Source organism: Physcomitrium patens, chromosome 8, assembly GCF_059467195.1.
Source record: "Physcomitrium patens ecotype Gransden chromosome 8, ASM5946719v1, whole genome shotgun sequence".
NCBI classification, from domain to species: Eukaryota; Viridiplantae; Streptophyta; class Bryopsida; order Funariales; family Funariaceae; genus Physcomitrium; species Physcomitrium patens.
Window position 1 is genome coordinate 4,612,496 of NC_143417.1, and position 26,741 is coordinate 4,639,236.

General features: G+C 36.8%; 2 protein-coding genes across 12 annotated transcripts; both read right to left on the bottom strand.

Moving 5' to 3' along the window:
- Positions 1-7,673: 7,673 nt before the first annotated feature.
- Positions 7,674-16,080, bottom strand: LOC112286021 (uncharacterized). Of its 11 annotated transcripts, none has more exons than XM_090252388.1 (18): positions 15,675-16,080; positions 14,377-14,770; positions 13,750-14,066; positions 13,435-13,554; positions 13,217-13,306; positions 12,833-12,948; positions 12,394-12,493; positions 12,090-12,161; positions 11,829-11,876; positions 11,523-11,600; positions 11,252-11,371; positions 10,848-10,953; positions 10,429-10,592; positions 10,029-10,163; positions 9,786-9,916; positions 9,403-9,465; positions 8,896-8,974; positions 7,674-8,327 (listed from the first exon to the last, which is right to left on the bottom strand). In XM_090252388.1, exons 2-18 carry the CDS (start codon positions 14,738-14,740, stop codon positions 8,322-8,324), a joined length of 2,109 nt encoding a protein of 702 aa, XP_090108514.1. In that variant the 5' UTR covers positions 14,741-14,770; positions 15,675-16,080; the 3' UTR covers positions 7,674-8,321. The 11 variants fall into 11 exon arrangements, with proteins under 11 accessions (XP_090108514.1, XP_024383281.1, XP_090108508.1 ...); XM_024527513.3 differs by having other exon boundaries at positions 7,674-8,261; positions 15,675-16,027; XM_090252382.1 differs by having other exon boundaries at positions 7,674-8,261; positions 14,377-15,382; positions 15,675-16,026.
- An 852-nt stretch (positions 16,081-16,932) lies between these two features.
- On the bottom strand, positions 16,933-24,193 carry LOC112286020 (protein SLOW WALKER 2). Its single transcript, XM_024527510.3, has 16 exons — positions 23,132-24,193; positions 22,849-22,924; positions 22,410-22,529; positions 22,201-22,276; positions 21,890-21,958; positions 21,614-21,694; positions 21,307-21,378; positions 20,777-20,869; positions 20,440-20,604; positions 20,187-20,270; positions 19,876-20,019; positions 19,541-19,630; positions 19,283-19,365; positions 18,494-18,913; positions 18,046-18,277; positions 16,933-17,903 (listed from the first exon to the last, which is right to left on the bottom strand). The coding sequence occupies exons 1-16, from the start codon at positions 24,018-24,020 to the stop codon at positions 17,094-17,096; spliced, it is 3,504 nt and encodes a 1,167-aa protein (XP_024383278.1). The 5' UTR covers positions 24,021-24,193; the 3' UTR covers positions 16,933-17,093.
- Positions 24,194-26,741: the final 2,548 nt, after the last annotated feature.

Below are 26,741 nucleotides of genomic sequence, written 5' to 3' on the forward strand. Positions count from 1 at the left end.
AAAGGTCTTATTCTTTCTTCAAGTCCCTCATCGTATTTTATAATAGAAGTTTATTTAGGACTAAAAAATTACTAAGTTTTAGCTTTGTTAGATTCAAGATCGTCAATATGTTTTAGAGATGAAGATTTTGTCCAAAAACAAGAGATATTATTAGTCAAAAATACTAAATTTATACATATAGAAGTCATAAATGGTTATTTGCTATCTTTTAGAGATGTTACACATGAGATTGTTCTTTTAGATATAACAATTAAATATCATAATAGCATAATAATATTTAATGTAATAAAATCTCCATTCAATTTGGTTATTTTAGGATTAACTTGCTTAAATAAGTGTAATCTTCAAATAGATTGGATTTTTCATAACCTTAATTTTTTTGATAATTTAATCCAAAATCTTATTAGTCAAGTAAAAATACATAAATTTAATACATCTAAACCTTTACTAGTACATGCAAGAGCGTTTACGCATGCTACAAAAGAAGGATTATATTTTGCTTTACATGCCATCCTTGTTTCTAATGGTGAGAAGATGTGAAGTGGTATTCCTAATCAATATCAAGACTTTCAGGATGTTTTTGAAAAGAAGAATGTAGATATTCTTCTAGAGCATCGTCTTTATGATTGTTCAATTGATCTTCACGAAGGAGCTCAACCACTATTTGGACCAATCTATAGCTTATTACCAAATGAGTTGGTTGCACTCAATCAGTACATTGATAAAAACTTAGCTAAGAATTTCATACATCATTCTAAATCTCTAGTTGGAGTTTTTATTTTATTTGTGAAGAAAAAAGACAAATCTCTATGGATGTGTATAAACTATCGAGGACTCAACAAGATCACCATCATGAATATGTATCTTCTACATTTGATTTCAAGACTTCTTGATCAACTAAATCAAACAAAGATCTATATAAAAATAGATCTATGAAGAATATATAATTTGATATGCATTAAAAAAAGAAGTAAATGGAAGATTATTTTTTAAACTAGATATGGATATTTTGAATGTAATGTCATGCCTTTTGGACTCACAAATGTATCAATTACTTTTCAATATCTAATGAATGATGTCTTTTGTGAGTTTCTTGATGGTTTTATTTTTTACTTATTTAGACAACTTCTTAATCTACTTTTAGAATATAGATGAGCATGGAATTCATGTTTGTCATATATTATAAAAATTTAGAGATGTAGAATTATATGCAAAGTTAGAAAAGTGTGTATTCTATTCTATTCAAGTTGACTTTCTAGAATACATCATTTCCAATGAAGGACTAATGATGGATCTAAAGAAGGTCTGGACAATCATGGATTTGAAGATTCTAAAAATAATAAGAGATGTGTAATGCTTTTTAAGCTTTGTCAATTAATATTGGACCTTCATCAAGAATTTTTCTCAACTTATGATACTACTTATATGTTTGACTTATAAAGACAAACTTGACTAGAGTAAAGAAGCCAAAGCATCATTTAATGCTTGAAAAAAAGAGTTTATTTTTGTACCAATTTTATATTGTGTTGACTTCTCTAAGGCATTTTTCATAAAAATAGATGCATCAAACTTTGCCTTGGATATAATATTATTAGAAATGATAGCAAATGACAAAATCCATCTAATAGCTTTTTATTCTAAAAAAATTTTAATAGCCAAGATTAATTGTGAAATCCACAATAAAGAGCTCATTGTAATCAAAGATTCATTTTAAGAATAGTGTCATTATTTAGAAGGCACCTCAAGTCCAGTTATTCTATATACAAATCATAAGAACCTCAAGTATTTTATGTCAACATTTGTTTTAAATTATCGCCAAGCTTATTGGAGCATGTCCTTATCAAGATTTGATTTCAATATCACTTATTGACCCAAAAAACAACAACGTTTATTGGACGTCCTTTTTAAATGTTTTTATCTTAGATCAAAAGAAGGAGATGAATCTTTTAATCAATAAAAAAAAAAATCTTTAAATCACAATATTTTCACCTTCAAGCAACAAAATCAATATTAACTACTAATTCAAAATTTGTTAAGCAAATTTAATTAAGTATGTCCTCTAATCCTCTTGTCTATAATTTAAAGAATAATTCTTCTAAGTCTCATGATACTTCCAAGTTCAAATTCAAGAACAACCTATTCTGTTTTGAAGGACAATTATACATTTTAGAAGGTGGGGCATGATTACGTGTTTTTCAAACTTGTCATGACTTTTCAATAGGCGGACATTTTGGATACAACAAATTTTTGGAGCTAATATTGAGAGATTTTTGATGGCCTCAAATGTAGAAGGCAATTAAAGACTTTGTACAATCATATGATATTTGTTCAAGTTTCAAAACTCCTTGTCATCAACCTTATAGACTTCTTCATCCATTACCTATTTGAGAGCAACCATGGTCTTCCGTTCCTATAGATTTTATCATAGATCTTGTAGTCTGAGATTTATATGATTTTATATTTGTGGTAGTAGATTGTTTTACCAAGATGGTATATTTTGTATTATGTATAAAATCTATCATAGGTGAAGAAATGGCTATGTTTTTTCTTAACAACATCTATCGCTATCACGGATTGTCTAAAGATATTATATCAAATAGAGGGACTCAATTTATATCAAGATTTTGGAGAACCCTTTTCAAGATTTTAAGCATGGATATAAAGCTCTCTTTGGCTTTTCATCCTAAAACTGATGGACAAATACAACAAGTGAATCAAATTTTGGATTAGTATTTGAAGTGTACTATCAACTATCATCAAGATAATTTGACAACTCTTTTATGATTGGCAAAGTTTACATATAATAATTTGGTACATTCTTCCACTCAAAAAATACTTTTTTTTACCAATTATACTTATCATCTATGATTTGATGCTTTTGACTTTTCAAAAGTTGATAATCTGTGCTAAAAGATTTGGCAAATTGTTTGCCAAAGCTTTATACAACAATGAAGGTAAAATTAAATGAAGCTCAAGAACCACAAAAAATTAATGCAGATGCATATTGTAAGGAACAACTATAATTCAACATGGGAGACAAAGTATAGTTACTTTGTCACAATATCAAGACTACTTGTTCTTGTAATAAGATCGACTATTATAGGCTTAGGCCTTTTCCTATTAGTGAATAAGTCAATGATATTACTTATTGATTATATCTATTGGAATCTATGAAGATCTACCCTATATTTCACGTGTCTCTTTTTGAGCCATATAAGAGAGTGAATATCTTGAAAAGAAGACAAATGCCACCTCCTCATATAGAAGTGGATAATAATCAAGAGTTCAAGGTAGAAGAAGTCTTATGTTGAAGGCAACGCCAAAATAAGTTAAAATATCTTATTCATTAGCGTGGATATGATATTAGCAAACGCACATATAAGCCAACAAAGAATCTTACAAATACAACAAAGAGAGTTGAAACTTTTCATTAATGACATCCATCAAAACTAAGATGAAAAATAGCAAATCTTTGCTAAAAAAGAAACAAGATCAAAAGGAAGATAACACTCTACCTTCTATTTTTTTTTTTTGTAGCTTTTGTATATTTGTGACACTAAAAAGATGGAGGACCAACAACTAGCAAATTCAACTGAAGAGCATTCATTTGCAGACTTATCAAACAAGACATTGTGATTGTCACAACCTTTAAGATGACGAAATTGAGATGAAGATCTTTAAGAATGACATGTCTATCCTCGAAGAGATGGCGAGATAAAATGTGTTTGGTATCATGACCTTGGAAGAGACTCTTAATGTTTGGTGATTTTATTAGATGTAAGAACAACTTTTGACGATGTTCTAAATACTTTATTTAAAGGCCTCATCAACAATTATATAACATGGTGGTCTTCTCGACTTAGTATGGGATACTATTAATAATTGAGAGGACCTATCAACCATCTTCAAAGAGAATAAAGATTAGAGTATGCGGCAAATACAATTTGCCATATCTTGGATTTTCTTAACATATGAAGACCACTTCTTGTAGAACTCATCTCTAGAAAGAAGGATAATGTCACAGATATACATAGTTATTCTAATAAATATCTATATGATTAGGTAGAAGTAGATAAAAGTAAATAAAAGTAAGTTAATTTTTATAGTATCTTTTAAAAAAAAGCTTCCTAAAAGCTTTATATACACTACTTTGACTTTATATGTATTTATAGTTGATTGATAGGTTAGAAACTTAGTTAATAAGTTAACCATGTATTGATAGCTTGCAAAACAAGCTAACTATTTGGCGTACATATAAAAAACTTGTCTTGCAAGTTAAGATACATATCTTGCAAAGTCAACATGTTTTAGAGGTCTTATAGGAGATTGCCACATAGGTCATAGTTAAGAGTATATATGGAGGCAAGACTGAAGCCTTCTCTATTCTTGTCAATGCCTTTCTAGTCTTTAGTCTTATTTTGAGACTTTCTAGTCTTCTTGTTTTTGGCAATAGCCATTCTAATTCAATATTATATCCTCTTTTAGTGATTTTTTAGTTCTTTTCAGTGACATAAGAGTGTATTGAGGATTTTCTTTCTTTAAAATTCATGTCTCTAATACATACACATATACATTCCTTCAAAAGATTTAGTCACAAAATATTTAGCCTTTTAAAATTTCCAAACTTAGTCTATTGTACCTTCAATGAGATACATATTAGGACTTAGAATGTCATTCAAATGCCAAAAGTATTTTTTGACACATGACAATACATTGGATACATTTTCTATAATTTTTGGAATTCCAATGCATTGAGATAAGAATTTGACTATTCTTGTCATTTGAAAATATATAAGAATTAATCACTAATAAAGGAATTTTTATTTATCACAATTTAATATGTAATTGTTACATTGAATGGTTAGTTATTGAATTTTGTACACATTATAGAACAATTGATTTTACCAACTAGCTAACAACATCCATTACAAAGGCAATATTGACTTAAATGCATAACAATTCATACATCTGTAAATTTTTAAAAATTTTAATAAAATTTTAGTAAAGTGTTGATATTAATTTAAACATCAAAAAATCTATGTACATATTAAAAAGTATTTAAATAAAAATATATTTTAAATTTTACAATAATGTATGGTTGCATTATAACAATGTAATTACTTTGTTCAATCAAAACACTCATAGATGCTCATTATTTTTTTTTTATTTTATTTTACATATTTTTTTATGTTTTCACAATTATTTTACAAAAATATTAAAATATATTTTTTGTTTCTTTTCCATTATTTATACTTTTGATGCCATTTTCATTTCCAAGACTGATTGTGATTTCTAAATGTGTGAATTTAAGTGCAAGAATTTGCTTTGCTTTTTTCAATCATAATTATTTTGTTTCAAATGTTGACACTGTTTTTGAAATGCTATCAAAGGATTACCTCAATGATGCCATATTAAAAAAAAACATATATATATATATATATATATATGAATACAAAAAAAGAAAAAGAAATTGTATTTATGACATTCTCATAACATTCATGCATCTTCATCAATAGTGAGGATTAAAATCAAAGTGTTCATCAAATAATAATTCATGTCTCAATCCACCATTAAACCCTCCATTAATATTTACCACAAAGATGTGATATATGTGTATATATATATATATATATATATATTATAAATGATTATAAAGAACAAGTTTTAAAAAATTGACACTATTATTCATGTTGGGATGTGGCAAGTGTCATATCTGTTATGAGAGACAAATTATGATATCATGACATCATGACACCAACACCCAAAATTGCATTATAAAAGGAAACCCTTAATTGAACATTGGATTAGGGGAATTAAAATGAAACACTGTGAAAATTGCACCATTATAGTCATGGATTTAGTATTAAACAAATAAGTACAAGTAGTGAATAAAAGCATCTATTTTGGTACTGTTTTTTTCTTTTTATTTATTTTCATGAATAGTGTAAATAACTTTTCCAAATATATCTTTATCATACTCTGTTAAATTTCCATGTAAAAGCTGAAGTCAATTTATTTTTATTTTTATTTTTAAATCCCTTAATAAGAAGTACGTTGTTGTTTTTTAATCTTATAGTTGTATCAATATAAAGATAGATTTTTGTTTCGTACACATAATAATCTCACTCAAACATGCTACATCTTTTTAATTTAATGATGTTTTTATATTTGTTGCAATTTGTTTTTAAAAAATTAACCATTAGTTATTTTTGGCCTGTAATATCAAGTCAAATAAGTTCTATTTTTGTAACTTTACTAAAACCCCCCACAAGACATATATATTTTTTCTAAACTTAATAAAATTATGAATTATCATATAATTTTAGACAAATTGAGTCTCCTATACATAATAACACTAATAAGGTTATGTAGGCCAACAACCTCAAGACTATTATTGAGTATTTTAGTTTTTCTAAGTTTTGCACTTGGATTCATAAGAATTGTAGATATTGGATTTGATTAAGAATATTTTTAATTATTTGTAATCAAAATCTTGGATCACATAATATAAAAAATTATAAAGAATGTTCCTAGAAATGTTTCTAATCCAAACTTCTTATGGAGAAAATACTTAAATATTATCTTATGGAAAAAGAAGCATTTTTTTTTATGAAATTATATATAATAATAATAATAATAATTTCTCTTAAGTGCATTTTTTAACTAAGTACTCACAAAATATTCCTACTATATGGTTTGGATGATAATACTATTCTAAAACCTAATCATAATTGATTTTTAATAAAGAGCTTCAAGTGCATGTATATATGTAAATTGTACATGATAAAAAGCCAAATAAAAATTGATTGGAAATTGAGAAAAAATAATTCCTCAGTTTATAGTTATGCAAATCACAAAATTGCATTCAAATTTATGAAAACAAATAATGGATGACGATTTTTTTCAACTTCTTTCGTTCTTTTTTCTTATCATAGTTAATTTGAAATTATTTATTTGTTTTCAGCATAACAAAAAACTGCAACATCTTATTTATGATTTCATATCCACAGTTTTTGTAAATTCATTAGCACAGGATGATGAAAATGCAGAGTTAAAATGTCTGCCTAGAACTTGGCACTCCAGATACTTTCAAGTTTACATGCTGTTTGCCACAATTCTGTTTTAGAGAATTCACATGTAGTGTTTTTAACATACTAAATGACACTGTAACTCCCCACCCACTTGACATATTTTTTTGTTTTGTTTTGGTAATTGTTTTGATATATATATATATATATATATATATATTTGTTGTGGTGGAAGTAGCAAAAACAAATTTTGACTAAAATTTTGACAGAAATTTTCTTAAGGTTTTGGTGGCAGTAGCAAAAACTGTGGAAGCATTATCAATACTTTTAGAAATACACCTCCACAGTGTGTAGTTTTGCCTTCATATTGATTTCAAACCAATAGTTAATATTTATGAAGGTTTTACACTAAATTTTTTAACAGTTCCTGAATTGAATATCGATGTGAAGATGCTTAGCAATGCAAATAGAATAATTACTGGAACTGGGTTTTAGCCTCAAAGCACGGGAGAACTAAGACATGACAGGGTAATTCTCAAAACGTCCCAAGTCTATCAAAGTCTAAAACTTTCGAAATTTGAAAATTATGAAGTCAAAAACTTCCAATTTCACATTGCAATGACTGACAAATATATAGGAACAAGATACCGAATCAATAGGAGCTACTACAGATTAAAACTATGAGCTTAAGGAGTACAGTTTAAAGGTGTGTGGATTCACTCATTCATGTTCTCTCAAGTTATGAATGCTATACCATGCAATTAATAACCGACAAACTGAAAGAACAATAATCAACGCAAGGTGAGAAGTTCAAGGTCTGGCTTACTAAGGCTAGTATCTAAAGAGGACGCATCTGACTCCAGAATTACTCCAGATTATAAAATACTGAATGAGCTACAAAATGTGGGTACATCAAACCTAAGGAAATTCATGCCTTCCATGAGAACGCACCCACAACTCATGATCATGAAGCGCAGCTCTACCTCCACGATATTTTACAATGCGCGTCTCATCAGGAAATACTTGGGATGTTTCGAGAACTTTTGTGTCACCGAGAGCTACTGGAAGGATCAGAGTTGCTGATCAACGCTACCTCCTACTGGGCGTTACTGATTCAGTTGACTCCACCAGTCCCTCAAAATTTCCCGAGTTGCTTCCGTTGTTCATAGTAGGTAGCTCGTCTTTACCATTTTCGACATCAGGTGATTCAGCTTCGACGTCATGTGCTAATGTCTGTCAAGCACGACAAACACTGGGCTCAGCTTCAGAGGTATTGGCGTACTGAAAAGTTAGCTACACCTGAAATAATGCCCACATGCAGATTGTTTGGATGAGAAACAAGTTTAAGACCAGATGGATCGAACTTCAATTTTAGAATCCACCTTATTTTTAACTCAGACGGGCATAGCATTTGTAAGCGTAAGGAAAATTACAGTTCACCTGCAACTACTACTGCAGGTAAATAGCAGCAGCAGTCCATCTAAACCCTGTTCAATCTTTCACCTCGAAATCGTATTGCAAAACAAATGCAGGAAAAATGCTGCGGTTAAACAGCGTCTTTTGCAGAACGGATTTACGCAGTACATTCGCTGCTTAGCATGAAAAAGGTCATTTATCTTCTTGTCTCACTTTTCAGGACTCAACTGTGTATATGTATTTACACACACTCACACATATATTGTCGAACTTCCAAAGACACTGCTAGTGTTTCGGAAAATGTATGTTAGAACAGACAAAAATAGATGCTCTTGCTGCCAGAAATACCTGAAAACGATGTCGTGCGAGCGTGGATTTGTCCAGCGTTAAGTATGAGATTACCCAACAGAAACCCTAAAAGTTACAAGATTGCGGAGAAAACCATCCATACCTGGGACTGCGACCGAAAGTACATAAATGGAGAATATCGCAAGAAATTGGAAACGCGTGAAGTATAAATGTCCGCATACCTGTTGAGGAACAACTCCTACCATTTAGTACATGATACGGCTTAAATAAAGCATGGCACTTAACCACAGGAGATGTACGTAAGTATCTTCAATAACACTGTCTCAAGTACATGTGAATGCAACTTAAGTGGCTCCAAAGGCGGAAGCAATTGCTCTATGACCACATCAATATCCACAAGTTGTAACTTGAGAACTTTTGTACCAAACATAAAAACTTAACTACAGTTGTAATTGAATCATGTCTGGGATAGTAACCACACAAGAAAAGAAGCCAAATAATGTCGATGACCACTGGCATTCACGCAATACTGTTCGATAACATCTACATATAGTATGTTAGATATAAGACTACTACACAACGAGTGATGTGAAGATAAATCGAAAAAGCATGCCAACCTCCTAAATTTTCGGCTGTTTGTAAAACTTACTTTTCAATTTGCCGAGTGAGGTGACTTTTATCCCACAGTCCTGCTCGAGACAAGTAACCCCACCTGCTAACATACAAGTAATGAATGCAACGATACTTGCACAGTCTTACTTCAACTTAACAAATTTTATAAAACAGTATCCTAGAGACTTAATCCCACCCATAATAAAGAAGTTTCACACATTTGAAGTGTTGACAAAGGGAATGTATAACCAATGTCTTAAGGGCAGAAGTATACCTGGCCCCTGATACACATGGTGTGAACATATTTCACAATCTAGATTGAAGATATGATCACGCACTTTACATCGTTTTGGAAATTTGTGTAGGTTTGGAGATGACTATGATTTTACGAACCGCATGTGTATCTAGACCAGAATATACCTTTGATTGAAGTACTCTCCATCAGCATCCAACATAGGAGCAATTCTCTGATCTAGCCTGCTCATTAGAACGAGCAGCTTCTGCATGTTCTCTGCGAGATCTCTCTCATCCAAATTTGTTATTTTATCTGTCTGTAAACAAAATACACTAAAAATCAGAACAAAAAACACCAGAATAAGAGTATCAACGCAGTATAAGGCAGAATAATAGCAACCAACATTGGCAGAAAATGTAAGAACACACCTGTGCTGGTCTCCCAGCAGTGCGACGTTGTAATGCAAGCCGAAGCTGATTGAATACATCCCCAACAGCTTCCTTTTGATTCATCAACTCGATCAATTTAACTCTATGGTCCTTTCCATGCGCAAGAGCCATCACCTGCATGCAATGAAACGTTAGATCAGAATCTAGTGAGAATACATAGGATAATTAACCGTGAAAGAAAAGCGTCTTTTATACAATCTCTTTATCTTAAGGTGTTACCATACAAGTGCTGAATACCTACGTATTAGAAAAAAAACTCAATGAATAATTTGACAGTGCATTCTCTGACCTCCAACCCTCGCACCGAATTGCGGAACATGAACATCATTGTCAATGTGGCTACATTCTAAGATGACAATACAAGCCGAAACTAAAATACCTCTTTCTCTAACTCGCGACAGATAAGGGCTGTCCTCCATCTCAAGTGCACTTTTGACATGCTCACATCTGTGTAAATATGATCACCAACATATAGTGTCTCATCGCCATGAAAGCCGAGTGCTTTTTCCACCATCAGGGCGCTACCTCCACAGTAAAGCCCACCTGAAAAGTGCAGAAATTAGTACTGTTAAGCATGAGATTGCACGGCAGGGTAGGCAATTATATAAATATCATAATACAGTTAAACAAACACTCAAGTCCAAGTGAACGACAGGATCCGCCATGTTCATCAAATCCTTTTAATTGTATCTACCATGTAGTGATAATGAGCTTTTTTAAATATGACCCAATTCCCGCCCTAACTTCGATTCAACTGTATTGAAACCTAACTTAAGCATTGCAGCTGATTGTCCTTACCTGATGTGGCCTTGTAGCAAGGGCGCATTAGGCCTTCTTCCGTCACAATTTCATATAGAGGATTGGATTTTTGAAAGAACTCAGGTTTCCTAGCAGAAACAATAACCTAGAGCACACTTGCAAAATTAGTATAAAACGACGAATCTGCTTGATGCAGGACGTATCTCTAAGATCATACACAATACGGAAGCTAGTAAATGGAAATACTAGATCCAACGAAAGACTAAAAGTAATTTAAAAAAAGAAAAAGCTGGAAGGTTTGGTCGTGCAAATGTATTTCTAAAGCATACTGTTTCTCAACCAAAACCTTGCTTGGCATCAATTGTGAGTTTAAGGATATAGGTGAAACAGATATGATTGATGCTCGACTAACTCACAACAACACATTCTAGGTAGAAACGAACCATATCAAAGAGAGCTCGCCAACCCATGCCATCTGGGAGGTATTTATCAAAAGCGTATTGCATCATCTTGTTCGTGTAAAGATAATCAGAATTTGTAATGAGCAATAACCTCTTGCCAGCCTGAAAAATCAAGACATGTTAGATACAAGTTAAGCCAACTTTTGAACGGTTGCATTTGAAAACCTGAATTGATTCGACTCCACATGTTCAGCAGATGCAAATCCACTCAATTCTAAAGAAAAATGAGTTCAGAACAGATGAGTGTTCAAACCTCCTTTTGATCCAACAGAGCCAAAGGGAGCTCAGGATCAAGTTCAATAAATAACTCTGGATTGTTGATGATTTCTGCCTGCAGCAATGACATACAGAGCTAGATTGATTAACCTCTCTCAATGCAATAGACGAGCTCCTTAAAGTGTGAAATCCTCTAGTGAACAATCCCCTCTTACCTCATCAACCCGGATAACTGAATGCCGAGGATAATGTCACAAGCTAGACAAATTTATCCACAATAACAGCACCTTTTGTCATGTACATAGACAACACTAAAAGCTAACACCTGAGGTTTTACACGAACCTTTAATTGACCTTCGACGTGAGCCTTGAAAAGCGACTTTGACACCACCTGTTAAAGTGGCTTCACTGTTCAGAATCGGCATTTAGAATAAAGCCCGCAGTGATATACATGCAAAATCATGGTATCCGGACATGCTGTACCAAATCATATGCTATTGAGATGATCGCTGAAGTGATTCTTTTGGTAAGAAGTTATGAGAGCAAAGATGACAGTCAAAGGTACCAAACTGAAATAATTTTTCATCAAAAGTCATTATGTTACCGCATACAAGCCTTTGTAATCCAATGGGCCAATCTCAGGAGGCAAAGAGCCCTCATCAAGCCTTTCCACCATCTGCAATTAATACCAGAAAAACCGTGAGATATCCAGCTCCAGAGCATGAAACCTTATAGCATTGTGCAAGTGAAAATTAGATTTTCATTAGTACTTCAGCTTACTAGCCTAATATCTGTTCTGATTGGCTAAGCTTTAATATTCATACTATAAGAGTTAGAGTTCGTGACTAGGGCTCCCATTCCCACAGACGAGAAAATCATAATGGTGGAATGTCTAGTATATAATTCACCTGCATAAACATTACTGATTCAGATATTGAGAAAAGAGTATTCAGAAACTCCCAGCGCCCCTCATCTCGCAAATCCACGAGTTCACGACCATAGAGCTCACTGTAACCATATGTGGATCCGATGCTAAGTTAAAATAAAACGTTCTTATGTAAATAACAAAAATTCTTTACACATAAATAGATGTATGAATTCACTTATCTCGCCCAAGTTAGAAGTGCTGAAGCATCCAGACACAAACTAGCAATAAAAAATTGCTGCTTCATCATCTTATTTAAAATAATAATAATAATAAATAAATAAAAACTCTCTTGCCTTGCTAATCAAGTTGAGGAATTTTCGTAATCAACAGATAATTGGGTCAAGTATGGGAAAGTCTCCAGCCCAGGTGACTGAAAAAACCCTTATGTGGAGAATATTAAGCAAATACAAGATAAACACCTGATTTCTCGATTTGAGAGCATCTTGGTTCCGTGCATTGCTCGCTTTATGTAACCAAAACGGTCAGCCTTCACAAGATTCCCCCTCTTTTTATCAAGTACTAATCCTCGAATAACCTGCGAAGAGAGAGTCTCGATCATGTAGTGAACATATACGAAATTTATTCACATTATTGAAACTGGCTGAAGTGAATCACGTGATATTGATAGTACTGCTGATATATTCAGGATTGGAATAGAATAAAAACCTAATTTTGATACAGCTTGCTTTCAAAGAAGAGAAATAATGACGTGAAATCCCTAGTGCAAGGCGAGTTGAGATTGCCAAGTGAAGACAAAATCTAGCATGGGAATAAATAAGTATCATCTATTTTTCAACACATACCAGCTCTGGGTCAAATTTGAGGCCGTCCACTGGGTAACCCATAGAACGAAGATTATTCATTCCGTATTCGTAAGCCCTCCCTTCCCAGGCCTGTAGAATAATCAGGCAAATGATGGGATTAAATAGCTTCATATCTAACCAAACAACTTCTGCCGAACAACGATTCCAGAAAATCCCGCTACGATAAATGATGAATCCTCACACAAAGGGTCACTTACATGAACGTTGTAGTGAATTAGAGTATAGTCCATGTCGTAACCAATAGTAGTGATCGACCGTAAGCTTAAAGTGCGACTGCAGAATATACCCCTAGAAGCAACACCATGAGGAAAGCGTCTCTGCAACCCCAAATTACAAACGCAGAAAGACATAAAGACATTGACCGGGAACCTCGATAAAATCAGTTCAATCAACTCTACTGTGAAACCTTAAAATTATAGTGCAATGGAATCCTGAGATATATTGCAGACAGTCCGTGGCTCCACTAAAGCTCTTGAGCTCTACATTGTAACCGGAATGACCGCAAAATTTACCGGAATCTTTAAAGCATCAAGCAATGCCTCCGCTTCCTTAGCTTCTGCTTTTGCAATTTCCTCTAAAGAACCATCCAATGACGCAGCAACTTCTTGTAAGCTAGAATCGCCATACTCAAAAGCTTCAGGCCTTACGTTCATGTCACCTTTCGTGCTTTCCCCCAAATAGTCAATGTCAAACTTGCTGTCCTTAGAACTTTCGATCACTCGGAACAAATCAACAGCAGGCACTGGATGATTCCGCCCATCATTCTCTGGTAATACAGCATGCCAATTATTCCACGCATCCAAATCATCCCCATGGGGAGGGCCGCGACCTGATATTACACATTCTCTGTTGTTACACTTTTTATGCTTGTTATGAAACAGACTCAACTCTTGCGTACAACTACACTGAATGATAATGAAGGCTAAGTTTGTTAAACCACTACAACTACAAACTTGTCCAGGATAGTGGCCACGGATGCAAATTGATTTCTAAGCGTGCGATTCATAGCTGCCACTTATAACGCCTATAAAATACGACTCGAAAGTACTTACTCTAGGCTGAGACTGACTACAGGATGCAACAGGTTGTAATGCAAGCCTACACAAAAAAGAAAAAAGAAAAAAAAGAAAACCCTTTACCGTGTACAGAAGCATCAGAAGATTCGGTTTCAGAGCCGTTGCTTTCATTGCCTCCCCCTTGAAAGCCGCTTCCACTAGCACAAACAATGCTACGGGCTCGTTCTTGCAAATACCCACGACGGACACAAAGCATGAAGCTTTGAAAATCCTGGCCACAACCCATGACAGCCCTGCCAAAGCCATTCAACACAGACGAAGAAGTCTTCGTGCTGGAAGCATGATAGCGGGCGGCAAAGGGCTTCAAGGACGTTGAGGCTGGCGAGGTGAGAGACTCAACCGCATCTGTAGACTTGCAGCGAGTGTAACAGGGACGAGCACCCCCATACAGAAATTGAGCCATTGGTGAGCTTGCCAAGCGATCCATCTGCGTTTTGGATAGTTGAACACCTCTAAACTGCAATTTCTGCAAGGCCAGGTTAGCTTGTAACCCTTTCGTGAAGCGCATCTCTTAATTATGCACATTTACCAATGCTACGTAGATTGCACCGCGCTGCCTTCCTACAAAGGTCCCAGCCAATGGTCGCATCCCGGGACTTCAAAAAAACTATAGCAAGCTTCTCTATCGCCTGCGTGCTAACAATCAGTGCATGAAAACGCATTGAATGAGCACGACGAAGAGGTTTTTCCCTCCCTCCCTCTCTCTCTCTCTCTCTCTCTCTCTCTCTCTCAATGCTTCATGAGGACTTTCGGCGTCGTTTCCACTACCGAAACTACGACTATTAAAAAGAAAACTATCTCGCATCCATTACAAACACTCCATTCCTTCTAAAACCATGTGAACCTAATAGCCCACGAAGAGAATTCACGCTAAATTCTCAGCTTTCTTAAACCTCCCACTACGTCTCCAATGGTCCTGAAATTCAACCCGAAAAGTCCCACTCAAAACCTGCGCACATGATTCAGCGTAAAGGTAAACCTCTCGCTCTCCGCCTCAGCAACGAATCCCATGCGCACTGCACTGCACTGCCAGAGCTTTCGTCGCTAAAAAACCGTCTCTGAAATCGCGCTAAAGCCAGTGCCGCCACATACACCGGAGCGAGGAGATCGCAACAACCACCCACAAACGAAAAAATTTAAAATGCCACTCCTCTCTTAATAAAACTCTGCCAACACTTCCCACGGCATATCAACCGACACTACCCGGACCAGCAGTAGCAACACAGCAATTGCGAGTAATGCTGCCACCTAGATCGCACCCACCAACAAGGGTTTAACCACCCACAAACTAGAAGAACCGAAACCGAAACCGAAAGAAAACGAGAGAAAGCATTAGACAGAGAGCGGGAGCGTGAACTGACCTAAGCCATGACACTTCCACCCGGGTGGCGGAACCCACTCTCCCAACAGAGAGCTGCTGTCGTCTTTCGGCGGATTCCAAGAGACGCCCAGGGTAGAGCTTCGACGCTGCGCCAAATCCCTCTTGCGCTGCTGCTGTGCCACACCCGAGCAAAGTCGCCAGGGATCGGGGGCCCTGTGGCGACGGCGGCGGAATGCTACTGACTGCTGCGTCGTTCACATGGGAATAGTATCTGTGTGAGTCCGCCTCTCTCTCTCTCCCTCACTCGCTTGCACGCTCCTTCATCGATCGGCCACTAGCAAAGCCCCTCGCATTTCCAAAGTGTGCTCGAAGATGCCATGGTCGTGACCGTTCTTGCTGGGCTCAGTGATTTCGGAGATTGTCTGTGGTTTTGTGGTGTTGTGGTTCTCTTTCGGCGTTGCCATTGGCTGTGATTTGCTTGCTTCTTATTGGCACCCACTTGAATGGTAGGGTCCCTTCCTGTGGATTTCAGTGTTTTCTCCCCTTTCGACTATTACGGAAATGGTTCTCCATACACATCATGTAGTTTGTTTTATGTCTGTTTTTTGTTTTTTTACCATTACTGGTCTCCGCTTAGTTCGCCTTTTGCACGGCTGTAAAGAATGGACGGTAGTCTCCGTATGGGACAGAGAGCGGTTGTTCTTTTCTTCCGTTTTCTTAACTTAGACGTGGTTGTGAAAAGCGGTCTGAATGGTTTGGGAATTACTCTTGCGTTTCAGTTGTCGCTTAGTGAAGGCTAGTCTAGTGAAGTAGCTGCCGTTTTGATATTGACTTGGGGCGGCGAGCTGCATTTGAAAGGGTCAACTGTAGATAACCTGCAGGTGGAGTTGGTGTTAGGTGGAGAAGTCGTTTATTTGAGACTCGTTACATTACTGGACGATTCAATTGCAATAACATATCAAGAATCGAGTGATGGGCGGAGGCCGGATGTAGCTTTCTTAAGCTATTTTTGTGTTATTAGGTGATTAGAACCAATCATTTGAGTGTGCGATGCCATGGCCGACGCACAGACAACTTCTACCGTCCACTACAAAATCCAACGGTAGGAGATTTTAAATAGGCAGTAGTTGATCACTCGGAAAGATTTACATCTTGATCGCGAGAAAACCTTAAGAGGTGATTTCAGAGAAAAATTCTTGGGAGCACGTATTAATACTAACACTTGCATGTGAATTAAAATTAAAAAAAATAAAATAAACCCAAGATGGACTCAATCTTCTTACGTAACTGCGAGAAAATAGAAAGAGGAATTATCTATTTGGTAACAATGGTAAAATAGTTATCTTCAACTGAAATGATGAAGATATTAGTTCATCTTAGATTGCAGTAAAAACGTAGCTCTGAATACTGAATTTGTACCTTGGCAAGTTGCAAAACTTCGCTGAATCCATCAGTGACATCAGACCTTGCGGGACTTCTTATTCCCTTTCCGACTCTTCCCTTTTGGAGCCTCCACTGCCTGGTCACGATCTATGATATCTTCATAATCCTGAAAACTTGCAAACGGCGACTTCGATTTCCCCTTTTTCCCTACAGGCACCTCCACATCTTGTTTTTTCTTCTTCTTCTTCTTCTTCGGCTGATCTCTGCTAGCATTATCTTTCTTGGTAGCTTTATCGTGAATTGGTTTCGACTTCGTCTTATTGGACTCTGGTTCATCATCAGATGGTAGATCACCCACTTCTATGCTCCCGTCACTATCATCTTCAGGTTCACTATCTGGATATTCTCCCAAGTCAAAATCGTCCTCACTATCGCCATCGGAATCACTGTCTGCAACCTCCACTGGTATGCCCTTCTTATTCTTCTTTGGTGAATCGTCCGAATCGTCGGAATCGTCATCCAACTCCTCATCCTCCTCATCATCTTCCATGTCGACAGTGTGTTCCATTTTATCATAGTCAAATTCCCCTTCGCTCTCACCTCCGTCATCTTCACCGGAATCTTCTCCTGCTGATCCCATCTCACGACCTTCATCGCGCTCCAATAAGGCATCTACCTCGTCGTCATCGCTATCATCTACATCGCCTCCATCCACATCATCCAGTCCTGTTATATCATCCTCCTCGTCATCTATTTTGTGTTTTGCCTTTTTCACCTTGCGGTTGCTGACCTTGAATTGGTAAAACTTATGGAAGACAACATCATCAGGAGCAACTTCATTTTCGTTCAGAGCCAAAAGCTCTTCTCCAACCAGACGCTTGGCAACCTATCAAAGGAATCACATGCTGTTAGTCCACTATCCAAGTATCCAAGAAATCACATGCTGTTAGTCCACTATCCAAGTATCACACGAATATCACAGAAGCATGTTTAATGTATTACGATACAAAATAGGACTATTCACGTACCTTCTTATCAGCTCCAGGCATTGGCAAAATAGCGCCTTCTTTCTGTTTCTTAGTTTTTGGCTTCTTCTCCGCAAAACGATCCAGAAAAGCACCAAGAACAAGATCACGCAACGGATCGCCAGAATACACCACATTAGCACCTGACAGCAGCGTTCTAGCCATGCTGGCCACTGATGGATGCATGTGCATTGCAAGTGCCGAAAGCTCCCACCAGCATGCCTTATCAGCGTTGCTGCACGTTTCAAAAGAAAAACATTTTTTTAGGAACAGTTAACACACAGACTTCATAACCTGGAGCTAGTCCTCTTCTAAAACATTTTATAAACAATGCTTGTATGCTCAATTTACCAGTCTAATGCATGCATGCGCTGTCAAAAGCAAATGCCAACAAGACAGGTTACACAGGTCATAAAATACGGATTAACATCAGGCTTCTCAAATGCCCTACCAGTGAGAGGGGTCTCGGTGCTTTGAATCATAATAACCTTTCAAAGGCCAGGTCTTCTGCCCAGGTTCTATAGAGGTACTTTCTTCAGAAACCTTTGCTGAAGGTTGGCTTACGTTCTTTCTCACTAGAGATTTCTTCGATTGAGACCTACTTGCAATCGTAGTTCCCTTGACGACTGATCTTTTCGTGCCACCATCTTCATCAGAGCTACTATCTCCTTCATCTTCTAAAGCTGGAGTAAATCCGTCGACCATATCATCGTCTCCTGCCTCAGCATCAGAATCGCTTTTACTTGCGTCTTCAGATGAGTCATTTGTTTCAGGGTTAACTTTAGGAGCTTTGTCAGATGAATCCTCATCCGGAATATCCACAAAGTGCTCGATCTCATCATCTTGGCTTTCCGGTTGTAGAATCCCATCCCTTGCACACACGGAACGGAAACAAGGTTAATCGAAAATGGAGCATCAACCATTAACTTATGAGAGTGATAACTGGCTTTGTTGCCACTAATGTACTTGTATAGGGAGTAATTTTTTTAAAAGAAAAAGAAAAAGAAAAAGAAAAGATGAGTTTTTATGTTTTTTATTAACTCAAAAAAATCATTTTCCAATATTATCCGAAGTCTGAACCTAGAACGAAAATAAATGATTTCCAATGATGTAGTACACATTTAAATCAAACATATCACGGCAATATATGAATGGAGATATCATCAATGATCCATTCAGGGCAATACGAGAGTTCGAAGTTGAGAGTTCCAATATAAATCTTTATGTCAAAAAGACTCACCAGAGACTCGGCCTTGCCTTCAGGACTTCAGAAAGAACCAAAAGGCACCCACAAGCAAAATTAGGGGGCTGTTGCAGCGCTACCTGATATTCAAGAAAATTATCATGATTTGTGATGAGCTACAAAGCTTCAACCCGGGTTAACTAGCCCATGATGGTGAAGAATAATCAAGCAGATGAACATTAATCCCAAAGATAAAAAAACTGAGCGGAAAGCTTTATTAAGTACGAAAAGAAATAAAAATAAGAAGATAAAAACCTGGGTAAGCCGCTTGGCAAATGCAGACATGCGCCTCAGATTGATATCTTGCTTCAGTGCCTTAAAGAGAAGATTTAGGAACATTTCTGCCTGCAAATACCGCTTCCTGTTTTGTTAACAAATCCTTATACAAATGTTATCAAGGTATCTGTGTTCGGTAAATAATAGCAGAAAACAAGTGATGAATCAGATAAATTTACGGACAGGATGCAACGATAGACGATCAACTTTCTGACGAATTTTCAAAGCTGTTACAAATCGAGGACTACTATTTCTAAGAAATGCACAAGGACATTGTACATATTAAAGTCAATGTTTGAATGTGAAATGAATACCTTGTTTGACGTGGTAAGACTTGGTGAGAGCAGAACTGAGTAGAGAGCTCGATAGAACCGTTCACTAACAGCCTGGTTCTTTTGGAGTAACTGATGCAAAAGCATGAGAGCTTGCACAGCAACATTAAAATTATCTGAGTGTACCTGCAATTAGCTTCTACTAGTCAGATCAAAACCATAATGAACTGCTGATAAAGAAAGTTTTTCAACAATCGAATTCAACGTATATAGATGTCAATACAAATAAAATAAACAAAAATAAACAGACTCAAAATACACAAATAAAATAAACAAAAAAATAAGGTCCTTACCAAGCGGAACAGAACAGGGGTATGTTCTTCAATAATAGAATTTACATCGTCTGTAGCCACATATGGGAAAGCTCTGTTAACACCCTTCACAATCCCCAGTTTCTATTTCAGGCAGTTGCATCAAAAGGATCACAAGTAACACGATCAAAATTAAATTATTGTTGTAGAATGGAATGCACAAGTGTGACTAAATATTTCCATCCACTTATTCCGGTGCACAGCGTGAAACACAAAATAGGATACACCAACTTACTGTCAATAATGCAGACAACAGCCTAGCATCAATTTCTGCAGCTACAGGTGCAACATCAGGCTTTCCATTCACCCCTTCGCCTTTATTTTTTCTTTTCTTATAATTAGAGAACTTCTTTTTCCCTTTCTGATTAAAATCTTCCTTGGCGTCACCTACTGTCACTGTCTGCAGTCATAAACAGCCATCAGCAAATTACCTGGCAATTGACCCGCTACCTTTTCTATATTAATGAATGAACACATTAGATACAAGCGATACAAGCACGCCGCAGCAGAAGAAAAAACTTGGAATATAGGGCAGAACAGCGAACAAAAAGAGTTTAAGTTCAAAAACTCACTCTAAAAAGTGCAAAATACAAGTTGATCAGCTTCTTGGCAACCATGGGTCCATCGCCTCTTTTGGCAAGCATAATTTGATTCAAAAAGACAGCCTGCAAACATCAAAAAAAAAAAAAAAAAAAAAAAAAAAAAAAATCATAATAAAAATGCACGCACCTGAATCAAACAGATGAGTTACACAATATCGATAAAGTCACGACATTAAAGCCACTTTTCCGAGATTTTCACTTGTCAATAGCATGACCGTTGCCAACTGAGGTTACAAATACTCCTATTCGCTACCGTAACATTACAGCTGCAATCTTTAAAATGCTCCTGTTAACATTAGTTATGCTAAATTATTTATGAGAACATAATTTTGGGACTTACATAAACAGTATACAGATACGTGAGAAACAATAGAACCACCCAACCACACACATCCACTAATCAGGTTTTAATATCGAAAAAAACCTGCCGAGAAGGCCATTTGTTCATATTTTAAAAAACGATAATAGTTCATTCATGTCTAGGAGGAAGGGACTTTTACCGCATAATATCGGGCACGATTTCCAACATGTGGCCTGAACAAGAAGGAATCAACTTCCTCCACAACAACTGCCTGTTTTCCCACACAGGCAATAGGTTGAACCAAATCAGGTCAGCAAATGTAACAATTAGTACAAACCCAGTTCTCTTCACTACTTGAGATACACGTTTTCGAAGTCTGCATGTACAAGACTATGCTACAAATAATAGACAATACCCATGAATATTACAAACCACTCAAAGCTTCCTGATAAAATACACTCTGTTAAGTAATTGGGAGTCTAACTTTAAGTCTTCACAAGTGATACCTTCATGACAGGATGAGTTGTGAGGAGACAGGAGAGCAGATAACTGGCGTTAGAGGCCACTTTCCTCTCTGGATCACCCAACTGCAAGGAGCCCATGTGTAGATGGTCAGCCATGCATATAATAATAATAATAATAATAATAATAATAATACCATCTTGTGCAGCTATTTTAAGAAGAGATTCGTATTTACGTAGAAAAATTTCTGTTCTCCCACACCGATTGATTCCACTCTCTACAATTAAACCATGTGTTGTTATATTAGCCAATTACAATACCTTATTAACGAGGGCTGATAAAAGTCGACGTTCCTGCTCTGGTTTTGCCTTGAGAAGTTCAAAGACGGTCTGCTCACAGGGTAACGCAATCATTAGAAGGAAAATATGTACAACTGTGTCGGCGAATACTCAGTTAGGACACACCCAAATAATCGTTCAGCGAAATAATCACAGGAAATTTCAAGTTCTCCAATCCAAAAAGTATCAGAAACAGCCTTTCATGACAAAAACCACAGCACTGATTGCCATCATAGTGTGATAAATAACAAATATAGACCATCCGTTTATTAAATTCCCTCACATGCACTGACCTTGAGGGCCTTCTCTTTCAAAAATGATAGGGTGTCCTTAGTAGCCTCCTCAAGAGCACCGACAAATCGCTCATACCTGTAGCAAAATCTAAGAGTATCAGGAATTTACACACCACGTATTACTTCCATTATTGTAGTGCCTTGGTAATCCATAAATACCATTAAGAATGTTATGCGTCGTGCAAGGAGAATATAAACAAATAACACACCTCCGTTTCACGCAGTCTTCGAAGTACCAATAAAGAAGCAATGTCGAACCTTCCTTTGAACTCGCAAGGCTTGATAATGGCTGTTGATTGAGGTACTTCAGCTTTCGATCTGGCAATAAACTGTTTGAAACATATTTTTCCAATTTGAAACATCTGTTAGCGATGAGGTATTACACCAATTTAACAGGAGACGTCAATAAGAATCTTAGAACGACCTCATCCTTCTAAGAAAAATGATCATTCACAAATTACGCAGACATATTAAGATGGGGAAAATGCACATCATGAATTTACAAATATCGAAGAAGCCAAACTATCCAAGTTTGAATTATCACACAACACTTTCATAATGCTAAATCCTGTAAGGATGATGCTTCGTCCATTTCAAAAAGCTAGAATACCCAAGCCACAGTAAATGTAAAGTATAAAATTGTTCTACCTGCTCAAAAATAATTCTTTTAAGGCGTCAATACCTATTGCCGCATGCCTCTTCCCTCCTTTCGAGGTCACCATTCCTGAGGAAAAAGCATTCTCAACCATCATCACCATAATTAACGATAATGAAAGTCAATTTTACAACTTTTCTTGCAACGAACCCTCCCGGTCGATGATCCGGTTATTCGATGTTAGACCATAATTCGTATTCATGATTGGCAAAGTGAAAAATCAATGCCTTCGGAAAATAAAGGGCATCCGGTTGGCAACAGAAAGCCCAAAATTACCAATAAGCGCATCCAAGGTTCGAAGGTTGAGCATTGGATTGTCCTGCAGCATCACTGTCATCGCTGCAACTTTATCTGACGACGTTCCAGACCTTCGTGCAGTCATCAACCACCTCGTATCACTGTCTTTGGATCGAGATTTTTCGTAATCTGAGACGGCCTTCTCCATTAGTTCCTCGGCCTCTTTTCGTTTGCTCTCAAAGAATTCTTCTCCCTCTGTTGGTATTTCGCCAGCAGAAACATCCGTAGCGGCTTTCGCTTTAGGATTGGCCACAGCAGCTGTGACACCTTCATACCATAAAGAAGCACTCTGCAACGACTTAACCAATGATTTATCCAAGGACACGACCTTCTTAGTATCATTGCTCTTGGAATCTCCTTCCACAAACCGTTCCTTCTTGGCGCATCTCTCATTTCCCTGTTCGCCGGCCTCACTAGGCCAGGATCGCTTCTTCCCTTTACCTTTCTCGACATCTGCAGCTGCTTTCTTACCTGAACCAAAGATCAACCCTACGTCTTGACCACTGCGATTTCCCTTTCTCTTCCCCCCCTTCCCTTTGAAACCCGAATCCTGCAATTCACCAGCCTTCTTACTCTCCGCCCCTTTCTTCCCCTGACCACCAGGCGACTTCCCAACCTTCTTCCCTTCTGCATTCCCGTCTCCCTCCCCTCCTCCTTTCTTCTTCTTCTTCTTCTCTCCAAGTCGCCCCGTCTTTCGAAAATCCGAATCATCAAATCCCGCTCCAAAAACACCACCTCCACTCGTAAGCCCTAGTTGAGCTGCGAAGGAAGCGACTTCCGCTTGAATCGAGTCCAAATTTTCAGCAGCATTGTTCTTCTTCCCCTTCGTTTTGCTCGTGCTCTGCGGAACTTCAGCCACCTCCGCCATCAGGAATGCGACTAAAGTCCACAAATCTGTCAACTAACATCCACTTCTAAACAATTCAAATGCAAATGCACGACATGCGGCACTTCAACCAATCCACAGCGCAATCTGATGACGGAATTCGCGACCCTGGATGTCGCAACAAGGTAAGGTCTACCTTCAAAGGGAAACCCTCTTCCGGTCTCTAGAACCTCACCTCTGTGCGAGGAAAGCTTAAACCCTAATGCACTTCCAACCCTAAACCCTCCGCACCCTTTAGCCGTGCCACTGACTTCCCATCCCTGAAGCCGCGTGACCCTAAATCCGTCCTGCATTCGACGTCTGTGTCCACGATGGCGCGGCGTCGGGTGGCCGTGCCTAATCCCGTGGAATCTTGACCCTTCCACCGCGGAGAGGTTCCTGACATTGAAGGGAATAGAATCTCTTGATTAATCTTTTACAATTACATGAGTTCTCTAATTACACTACTAGATTATTTTTTTAAAATAATTACTTCTTTTAGAAGATTTGAATTTATTGGGATGATTTTGTGTTTTAATTGCTTAATCCTTTATTTGAAAATAATTCTCAATTTAAATCAATTTTACAAAGATTGCACACATCAGTGAAAACATCAAAATGATGAAAAATTGCGTAAGTTCTTAGATTTGAATTGCATGGAAACTTAAAAAGATATATTTAATATTTAAAGTAAGCATCTAATTCTTGTCATTACAGAACAAAATCTGTGTTAGAAAAAACGAGAAAATCATATGTTGGTATATTGGTATGTGATTTAAGTCTCTTAATCAATTTAAATTTATACATAAAAAGGAAAAGAAAAATAAAATTATTTACAGGGTTAAAATCTTTTAAATATAAACTTGTAAATTATAATTTTCATATGTTCATGATACATCTGTTTTTATTATTTTTGCAATATGTATATATATATATATATATATATATATATGCACACACATACATACATACATACATACAGGGAATTGCTAAATCAACCCATGCATTTACCAAATCAACCCACTCATCATCATTGGTTGCAAACCCAACCATTTTTACATCCAACCAATACATGTGCTGTTTTTTTTTTTTTTTTTTTTTTTTTTTTGATTTGTTTTTTCCCTGGTACGACTCAAGATTAATTTTTTTAAAGGAGGTTATACTAAGAAGAAAATTAGTGTTAATAATCCTCTTTGGGTTCAGTGATTGCATGTATACGAGTAATCCTTGGTGCAATTAGGTGCTACAACCTTAAACTAACAATATATCTCCATTCATATCCATTACTGTTCAATCCACATTCCTTCCATGAATAACCCTGTTCATTCACCAAGGATCAATTACGCATCAAAACTCAAATCATCAATCAAAACCCACTTACTTCTGAATTAAACAAAACGATCCCATTTCCATCTCACTTATTAACAAACAAATCAGCAGTTCTTGTGACTTAAGAACTCATTGCAATCTGCACACTAATTTTCCCACTTGGGTACTAAGCTGAAGACGAAAACAAAGAAGAAGAAGAAGAAGAAGAAGAAGAAGAAGAGAATGTTACAACACTTGGACAGAAGCTTAACTGAAACCTTTATTGATGAGCTTCAAGAATCATTGGCTATCAACTGGATGTTTTCTGCAACACTGCAGCTGTTTCTTGAGGCTCCCTAGGCACATAAACGATGAATTGTCGTTGTTCAGTTTCATGTAGATAGCAGCAGATTGAAAGGGTTGGATCAATCTTTCTGGTTGAATCTGGCAATCTGCACATCATTGCAGAGAGCTGAGATGAACTACCTTATCATCGACTCGATGTCAGTGCGGGTTGTGGATGCATGGAGTTCTGCGGTGCTAGATTGCGGTGCCATGCATCATGGATGAGCTAGACCAGAGGTGGAACTTTAAGTCCCAAACAGACAGTGAATACTATTTACCTCACAGAAGCGAACTTGTCGATTAATCTGACTGGGTAGTCGCTGTGATGCAGATACCGCTTCTTCACTTCCGCTCATGCAATGCGGTGTCTGAGAGTTAATAGCCAGAATGGATTCTGGTGGTTATGTACCTGCAAATTCTGTTGGCCATGTGAGTGTGTTGGTTGCACGCATCGATGCACCGTGACTCCGAGATCGAGATCACGTGGTTCTCCGAGTGAGTGAAAAGCTTCTGCTCACAACTACAACTGGGCATTTATGCTCACAATCGATAATCAGACCGGTTCTCTACTTCTCTCCCCAACTCATCAAACAACGATCAGCGAATGCCGACAGAAGTATCAACTTGCAACTTGCAAACCTCGTTGCAGCTCTAGAAGTCCACAATGTCAAGGAAAAATAGCCCTTGCGCTCAATCATGCGAGCTAGACTAAACTAGACAAGACTAGACTACACCCACCAAGCTTTGCTAACCCATGTGTAATTGTTGTAGGCTGGAGTGCCGTCTGATTGAAGCATGCAAAACATGGCAAAAGTAAGTTATGTGTAGCAGGAATGTTGGAAAAACAACAAGTGATTGAAAGCATGTCAGGTGGATGTGAGAGGAAAAGACCCAAGTATGAAACAATAGGAGGAGGAAACGACCAAAAAAAAGTAACAATTTTGTGTGAAGTAAGTTGGCAAGAGTGAGTCAAGTTAACCTTTTGTTTTGTTTTTGAATATGGCTATTTTTTAATAACACTCTTTTGAAACTTTTGTGTGTCACAAGACTTTTTGATATCTAATTGGTTAT

Coding starts and splice junctions, on each gene's coding strand:
- LOC112286021 (XM_090252382.1), bottom strand. CDS start 14,821: ATGCGCTTCACGAAAGGGTTACAAGCTAACCTGGCCTTGCAGAAATTG. Junction 11,601..11,828: donor ACGTCGAAGGTCAATTAAAG/GTTCGTGTAAAA, acceptor TCATTGCTGCAG/GCAGAAATCATCAACAATCC. Junction 10,954..11,251: donor GGCGAGCTCTCTTTGATATG/GTTCGTTTCTAC, acceptor AGTGTGCTCTAG/GTTATTGTTTCTGCTAGGAA.
- LOC112286020 (XM_024527510.3), bottom strand. CDS start 24,020: ATGGCGGAGGTGGCTGAAGTTCCGCAGAGCACGAGCAAAACGAAGGGG. Junction 21,959..22,200: donor TGAAAGAGAAGGCCCTCAAG/GTCAGTGCATGT, acceptor CCCTGTGAGCAG/ACCGTCTTTGAACTTCTCAA. Junction 20,870..21,306: donor ATCGTGCCCGATATTATGCG/GTAAAAGTCCCT, acceptor TGATGTTTGCAG/GCTGTCTTTTTGAATCAAAT.